The 8,228-nt window shown below is 53.1% G+C and overlaps 2 protein-coding genes across 2 annotated transcripts; one reads left to right on the forward strand and one right to left on the reverse strand.

Moving 5' to 3' along the window:
- Positions 1–1,231: 1,231 nt before the first annotated feature.
- ASPACDRAFT_120459 (Sec23/Sec24 family protein) lies at positions 1,232–4,528 on the reverse strand (the record flags this gene model as incomplete). The annotated part of the gene is made up of 6 exons (XM_020196356.1): positions 1,232–1,863; positions 1,924–2,115; positions 2,166–2,603; positions 2,654–2,994; positions 3,048–3,145; positions 3,200–4,528. 6 exons carry the CDS (start codon positions 4,526–4,528, stop codon positions 1,232–1,234), a joined length of 3,030 nt encoding a protein of 1,009 aa, XP_020055593.1.
- Positions 4,529–5,124: 596 nt separating this feature from the next.
- Positions 5,125–7,913, forward strand: ASPACDRAFT_79162 (amino acid permease). The gene is made up of 9 exons (XM_020205333.1): positions 5,125–5,265; positions 5,328–5,482; positions 5,532–5,932; positions 6,003–6,118; positions 6,165–6,342; positions 6,392–6,706; positions 6,825–7,154; positions 7,257–7,328; positions 7,433–7,913. The coding sequence occupies exons 2-9, from the start codon at positions 5,426–5,428 to the stop codon at positions 7,521–7,523; spliced, it is 1,560 nt and encodes a 519-aa protein (XP_020055594.1). The 5' UTR covers positions 5,125–5,265; positions 5,328–5,425; the 3' UTR covers positions 7,524–7,913.
- Positions 7,914–8,228: the final 315 nt, after the last annotated feature.

Here is an 8,228-nt window from a genome sequence, read left to right on the forward strand (position 1 = left end):
ACCAGCTGATAGGCATTCGATTCCTCCCATCCATGTGAGTATATCGTACTCCGTACGGGGTAGTGATTGTGCTTGTCATTGTGATTCAATCCCCAAAATAGGCGTCATTCCTACGCATCTTCATTGCATACTTTCTCTTTGCGGCGTTCTTTTTCCTCAGCGTGGTGTGGGGTTGATTCCCATAGCCGTGGTTAGCACCAAAGCATGAAAAGAGAGAGAGAGTGTGTGTGTGCCTAACCAGCCTCATTGCAATGGTAATAATTTTTGCCGTGTCTTGGTCCGGTGGCAAAAAGGGTCGCACCCCACCAGGCAGCGCGTGGCAGTATAACCGCAGCCGACAGACAGCAAACTCCCCCGGTTTGAGGCCCTGAACCAAAATCTCGGGTTTCTTCCTTTCTCGCTTTGCCTTCGGGACTCAAAGAATGGGTACAGAAGGTGATCTTTACCATGGCTCAGTCTGCAAAAGTCTTTGCCTTGCGGCTGACAGGGAAACAATTTGGGTCTCCCGAACTTCATCTTTGTCGGCTGTCTCTTTTTGTTCTTCTTCCTTCTTCGAATGAATGAGGTTCCCCATTGTCGATGCCAAGTTCCCAAGGCCCCCCTCAAAAGTGGAACCTAGGCTTTTTTTGCATGCAAGTGCAAAAATTCTTCACTCACTTTTTCTCACCGTTCACTAGACTAATTCCCATTAGTCTCCGCCGGCGCCCTAAGTTAATTCGCACTTTAACTTACCCTTCCCTTTCCCCTTCTTCCATTCTTCCCGGCCCGGGTTCTAGACTCCCCGCTCTTTCCACCTCGTTTGTTTCCTCCCTTCGCTTCTCACCTCCTACCCTGTCGTCTGCCTTGCCTGGCAGGGTTTCAAATCCAATCCAATCATAAGAGGCTACATCATCCGTCATTCTTACGCTTTACCTGCCTGTTCCTGAGGTATTTTCCAAGAAGAAAGAAAAAAAAAAAAAGTCAAAAAATCCAAACAACAAAGTAGAAACCTTCTCACGGGCTTCTCTGTATGGGTTCAAGTGGTTCAAACGCTTAACCGTGGTATAACTGGAATGATCACTGCTGCATGTGTAAATGAAATTTCGCCATTGCGTCCAACCCCCTCCCCCTCCCTCCCCCTCCCTTTCTTCCTTCATCCTCGTTTACCCCTCCCTAGAAGTCCATCCTTTCCCCTCATCTTCGTTCGGACATGGATAATAGTTTCAATGGTTAGATATCAATCCCGGGGTTTTCACCAATAAGGTGCTCGTAAGCCCGCCAAACTCGTGATCCCCCCCTCTCCCACGGCATCGTCGCGTTTGCGTTGCCCCGCTAGCTCCAGATTGATTTGCCGGTGGACGTGCACCAGCCAGTCTACGTAGCTCTGGGCCTCGTTGCGGTCTTCCACCAGCATACGAGCAAACTCGTATTCCGCGCCGTCGAGCCCTTGGCGGGCCAACTGGATGGTCACCGCCTTGGAGCCCCGGATGGTCGACAAGTACTGGAGCAGGTTGCGCACTTGCGCATTCAGGTGTGTTTCTAGCACGGGAATGGTCGACGTTTGGGGACTCAGCCCTTGCAGCGAGTTCTGGCCCTCACCGAACAGGTCTTCCAGCAGATTGGGTGACACCTGCGCATGCAGCCACAGCAAACACTGCTGGCCATTGTCCACCAGGTACGCCCCGCCCTCCTCGATTTTCGAGAAGCTGGCCCGCAGTGAGGGGGGCACCTGTAGTTGACCCTGTTCGTTGGGGAACCCATCCGTCGGCTGCATGTTGTGGATGGGGACGATGCGGGGATACAGGTACAAAGACAATTCCGTGCAGCCGATGGAGCGGAGCATCCGCATGTCGTGAATCCGTCGATCAGACGCTTCCTGGCCCCCTACTCGATAATTAGTGTTTGTCTATCTTTTTTTTTTCAGCACGGCAAACGCGGTCTTACCTTTCAGGGCGCGTGACTTGAGGAGACTCAACATGTACATTGAGAACTCCTTCAAATTCTCCGGCAGTACCAACTGACCCGGAGGATGCGAGCCGGAGAAGATCTTCCGATAACCACTGAAAATGTCCACACTCTTCTCCGTAACGCTGGCCCGGATATCTTTGAGGGGCTTGTCCACCGTTTTCGAGGCCGCTGAATTTTATTAGTGATCATCATCACCCAAATAGAGAAGAACATCTTACCCTCTTTAGCAATCATGCTGACTACTGCATCTTGGTCCACAAATTTCATGGTTTCCAGACCGCCCTCGTTGACTGCTGCCACAGTGTTGATACATCGCACTCGCCGCTGACCATTAGCCGAGGTGTATAGCAGAGCAGCCTGGAAATGAGCGTCTAGCTTGGGATTGAGCTTTCCATCGTAGCTGAAGGTCACCCCAATCGCCTTGTCGGCGTCGATGGCTCCAATCTCGAGGTCGGCACCAAACGTGTGTTGCACGAAGTTGCCATGGTATCCAGACACCTGAAGGCCGTTGGAGCACCGGACCTTCATCAGAGCCTGATAGCCCGTCTCGCGCGTAACCGCATGGGCCAGTTCTTGAGACAGCTTGCGGATATCGCGGGGCGCATGGAAGTTGGGGTAGAAGAACGTTTCTCCACCCGTCACCTCGGGAACATGACCTTTGAAACATTAGCAGCCGATGGTGGGGAAGGTGGCAATCAGAGCTTACCGATCGTCGCTACATCCATATATGTGCCGCTCGGCGCTGCGATGAACATATCGACACCGATGCCAGCCTCTGCCAGGTGACCTGCCGTTTCTCTCCAGCCCGTGTGTTCCGTCGTGAACAACTTTCTTTCCCCGTCGGTTCCATGGACCTTGGGATCATCCCGCAGTGAAAGAGCTCCGGGGCCCCATGTAGGTAGGCTGGCAATTGTGCCGATGATTTTACCACCAGTAGGTCTCAATGCAGCGAGAGCGGCATTCAAAGCAGGAAGCAACGCGGGCTGTGGGTTTTTGACACGGGAGAAGATTGTGGGGATTCGTTGTAACAGAGAGGCAATGACATTCCTGTGTCTCATGTCAGTGATATTCACCAGAGTCGCGACCACCGAGGAGCATACTTGGATTCATAGGGATCAACAAACAGTCCCTCGCTGAGAGGGACAAAGGGCTCTTCGAGATCCGTCATCACCATCATTTGAGCTTGGTCAAGCTGTGCCTATGGATTCGTGAGCATATTGTTCGGTTCCAGCCGCGGGAGCTGCACACATACACTGAGATTGTAGAAGTGAACTTCCTTGTCGTAAGTGACAATGCCAACCTTAGCACCCTCGGGGATTCTCCGTGCCGCAGACCCATCGTCCACGTTCTCCGAAGGCTCCTCGCTGTACAAAGCTTCCATTATACCCTTGCATACGCCCTTCAAGAAACCCCGATTGACCGATTCCAAGCTGACGTCAATCAAGAAGAGCCACTGGAGACCAACAGGTTCCTTGTTCCAGTAGTCTTTGGGAACCAGGAACTCGACAGTGCCCATCATCAACTCCGGACGCTGCATGCGATCGACACGGGACCCGGAGGGATCGATAGGCGCGAAGTAGTCCGCCGTTACGTCGTTGGGGAAAGTGCACATATTACAGACGAACTTGTTGCCTCCAGATCTGAATGACATGAACGGATTGATATATGTTCTGCACCGGCGGCATCGCGGCGGTCCGGCGTCGCCAAAATCTAACACGGGAATGGGTTGCTCGCCGGGGTCGAGACGGGCTAGAGGTTGCAGGATCATGCCCAAGGGGAGTGCGGTAGAAGAAAGGAAATCGGATGTCGAAGGGATATTATTCAATGTAAGACGGGCATATTTCGGGGAGGAGTTGCCCTGGTCGTGCGCCACGAAAGGAACCGCTGCCGGTGGAGGAAGGTGCCGTTCCATCGTCGGGTACACATGGTTGAAGTAGTACTGAGCCGGAAGGTCGCGAGACCGAGGAATACTGGGGATCTGCTCTGGATCAATCTTGCCCTGTGTGGGAACGGAGCCTACATCGGCTCCTCCGAGCGCCGGATTCACTGGAGCAGGGATCCCGGCCGCAGGGGAAATAGGACGTGCGGCCTGATTCAGCCCGGTGTTCAGGAATTGCGACGGTGGCGGTATACCGGCTTGAGGGACTGCGCCGAGTGACTGCGAAGCTAAGGTCGACGCTCCTGCAATCTCGTGGTGTGCGTGACGATGCTTCTTCTTCGACGTCCGAGCCCCGCTATCACTTCCAATTATGCCCAACCCACTCATCTGAGATGCCAAACCAGCCATCGCGGGATCTGGAGACACACCTCCGGCAGCCATCGGATCGGCTTGATAGGCGAATTGACCGTGGGGCGGTTGCAGAGGCTGCTGGGCTGGCGGAGGGACCCCATATCCGGACCATTGTTGTTGTTGAGGGGCTCCGTACATAGCACCGGGCTGAGGAGGGGAAGGACCGGGAGGGACACCAGCGGCAGGATAGCCTTGTGGAGGAACCTGATGAGCTGTACGGTTGGGATCGGTCGAGGCCTCACCAGGCACTGGCCCTTGGCCGAAAGAGTTATACATGCTCGGGTCGGCCATGGTGCTTCATAACGCGGGGGAAGACGAACAACCGGGGCGGGGTGAGGACGAGGTGGGATCGATCATCAACGGGACGGGAAAGATCTTTTTTTTTCTTTCAACCAGAGGCGGAGCGCCACCTACTACTCCACGACGATCAAGAAGATCAGTATGAGATCGAAGGCGAGGAGCGAAAAAGGGACAAGGAGGCAGACCTCCAAGACCGACGCCGCGGCATCGCAATTGACCACCTAATACAAACAACTGCCCCGGCCCATCTTTGTTCCGGACCCTGTCCACCTTACTCGTTTCGGCCAGGGGCTCGATCTATATCCCCACTTGTAGAGAAGTATAGCATACCGTCCGATGTTGCAGCATGATTATTTTTCAAATTATGATATTATGATCGTATTGATCGTATGATTGATTAGAGATTGCTATGACTTCGTGATAAGTGTAACTGTTGATTGCTATGCTCTTCCCTCACTTGCTGTTTTTATCAAGCCTTCCCGACAAGCTGCATGATGCATGCAATGGAAGGACAGACGACCGCCACCCCTCCAGCCACTTTATCTCTTCAATCCTCGACACTCTGCTGCTTGACTAGATTTTTCTATTGGCACTGGCTCTACCGCATACTCATACAACGTCAAATTAGCAGACAATTGACTTCTCCCTCGTCGTATCTTGTCTATATTGACCCTAGTCCTTGCTGCGGGGTCCGTTCACCGTCTTTTTGGCGCTCAGCCTGGGATTCAGTGAGTGTCAATTCAACAAAAATATGATGACTAGAAATCTAACATCAGGACGTCAATTTTAGAACGATCAATGGCTGGAAGTATCTCATACAACCTATCAATTCCTTCTCCATAAACCGCCAGTGAAGCACTATAGTATATATGACAAGAGCGTGACACCATGACCGGCGTTCAAGACAACGACGAGCTCCTGCTGGCTCGCATTGGTTATCGACAGGTGACTTTTCTATATCTCCGTCACAAGACACATCTCCTAATTGAGCCAGGAACTACAACGCGAGTTCTCGAAGTGGTCGACCATCTCCTACGCTATCTCCATCCTGGGAATCCTCGGTTCTGTGCCAGCGACCTTCGGTGCTCCCTTGGCCGCAGGGGGTCCGGCCACAGCGGTATGGTGCTGGTTTGTGGGCTCCTGTATGGCTCTATGCATCGGCAGCTCGGTAGCGGAGCTTGTGTCAGCATACCCCACAGCTGGAGGCATGTACTTCGTCACCAAGCATGTCGTGCCAGAGGAATATGTGCCCATCTTCTCCTGGATTCAAGGTTGGTGTAACCTCCTGGGACAAACAGCAGGGGTTGCTAGTGTGGTCTACACCGTCAGTCAGATGCTGCTCGCTGGTGTTAGTATGAACTCGGCATTGGTTGATGGGAAATACTCTTACTCCCCGTAGGCTTTCATTCCTTTTTGCTGTTTGCTTTTTATCGTTGATGCCGTATCTGGTACTGAGGCGCTCTAGATCTGCATCCGATACCGTTCTTTTGGCTGTGGCCCTCCTATGCATCCTAGGTGTGGTTTGCTCTATGACCACCAGATCATTGCACCGCATCATCGCCTGGTTTGCCCCAATCAATAGTACGTTCTCAATGACTCTGGCTCACAGACAAACCTAACGATGTAGTCACCGCCACTGTCTGCATCTGCTTCACGCTACTATGGTACACGCCCAACAAACAACCCGCCGTCTGGGTGTTTACCCACTTCACCGATGGGTCCGGCTGGGGCTCTAAGGTGTTCTCCTTCCTGCTGGGCTTTATCTCCGTGGCTTGGGTGTTAACAGACTACGATGGCACGACTCAGTGAGTCCACCGTGAACTTTGAACGTATAGATCCTCTGACTTTATCTAGCATGTCTGAGGAGACCCATGATGCGGCCACCCTCGGGCCGGTCGCCATCCAAACCGCCGTGCTCGTCTCTGGCGCTCTCGGTTGGTTACTGACGATATGCCTCTGCTTCTGCCTCACGGACTACGAAGGCATCCTCAACACCCCCACCGGCCTTCCCGCGGCGCAGATCTTCTTGAACGCCGGCGGCCCTGTCGGCGGCTCCATCATGTGGGGGTTTGCGATTCTTGTGCAGCTGTTCACCGGCTGCTCCGCCATGTTGGCCGATACGCGAATGGCCTATGCATTCGCCCGTGACGAAGCCCTGCCATTCTCCTCGTGCGTTCACTCCCCGCAAGCTCTATTCTCTACTCCCAGCCCTGCCCCGCCCCACGATCGATGTATCTTCCCTTGAACCCAATAACCCCAAACTAACCAATCCAATCCCCACCCGAAGGTTCCTCTCCCGCATCAATCCCCGAACACAGACCCCTCTCAACACCGTCTGGTTCGTCGTCCTCTTCAGCATCAGCCTGACCTGCATCGCCATCGGGTCGACGCAAACTGCCACCGCGATCTTCAGCATCACCGCCCCGGCCCTCGACCTCTCCTATGTCTCCGTGATCCTCGCCCACCAGATCTGCCGCCACCGGGTCAAATTCGTGCAGGGCCCCTTCACTCTCGGCCAATGGGGCCCCTACATCAACTGGATTTCGATCGTCTGGGTGACGTTCATCAGTACGGTGCTATTCTTCCCACCGCATGTACCGGTGACAGTCGAAAATATGTAAGCACACCCCCCATAAACCCCCCCTTTTCCATCAAGAAAAGCCCCACAAAACGCCGGTCAACAACATCCAAAGCTCATGCGATCCACCGCGTAAACCAGGAATTATGGGATTTTCGTTGGGATATTTATCGCGGCATTTGCTCTGGTTTGGTGGTGGGCTGCTGCAAGGGGGTAAGTGCTTTTCGTTTTCCCTCAAGTATCCTATCCCGAAGAGCCATCTTGACTGGCTCCATGCGGATCAACAATGTCATGGTTGACAATTCGGGGTGATTTAGACGATACACCGGCCCACGGATAAACGAACCGTTCGAGCCTGTGGCCACGGAGGAGGATTATGGGACGTTTCCGGGGAACGGACTCGAATGATATCTAGTTTACTATAACACTCCCACTTTCTGGAGGAAATAACACCTACAGAAAGGCTCAGTGTCAGAGAGAGAGAGAGAGAGAGAGAGGGAAGGAAAGAAGTGATCATTCCATCCTGTCTCAGCCACACAAATTCTGGAACAATAAGGCAAAGACAGGATACTCGACGCTTGAATGTGATGAGTGAGAGAGGATTAGCATATGGGATGGGAAGACCGGCAAGGGAAGTGGTATTGATGAGAATAAAGTGAACGATCTCCGGGCTACATGTCAAGTATTTGGGACCCCTGATTGTTGGAAGCTGATCAACGGATACATTCAGCACTTGGACTGTATGCAGCCATAGATACACCGAAGAGTGACATCGATATGTAGCCCGGAAAAGGCCGTAGATCTAAGGCAGAGAGACATACGAAGGAGATGAGGACGGGGTAAGATGAAGCTTGTCAAGGAGACAGCCCGGACGGCAGGTGCAACAGTACAGTACGCCGACAGGATCGAAGAGATCTGTCAAACCTAATCTCAGATGCCGATTGATTGCTTAAACCAATTGCGCCATCATGCAAAGAAAAGGGGGCGGGGGTGGGAGCGTGGATGACTCGGAGGTAGGTACAGTACAGTACTGGTGTTCCTAGCTTCGCGATTGCTGAGTTGGGCTTGGGGTGCGCCACCGATGCAATGGCACGCTACGCATGTTTTACAGTA

The sequence above is a fragment of the Aspergillus aculeatus genome, assembly GCF_001890905.1.
Source record: "Aspergillus aculeatus ATCC 16872 unplaced genomic scaffold ASPACscaffold_9, whole genome shotgun sequence".
Lineage (NCBI taxonomy): Eukaryota > Fungi > Ascomycota > Eurotiomycetes > Eurotiales > Aspergillaceae > Aspergillus > Aspergillus aculeatus.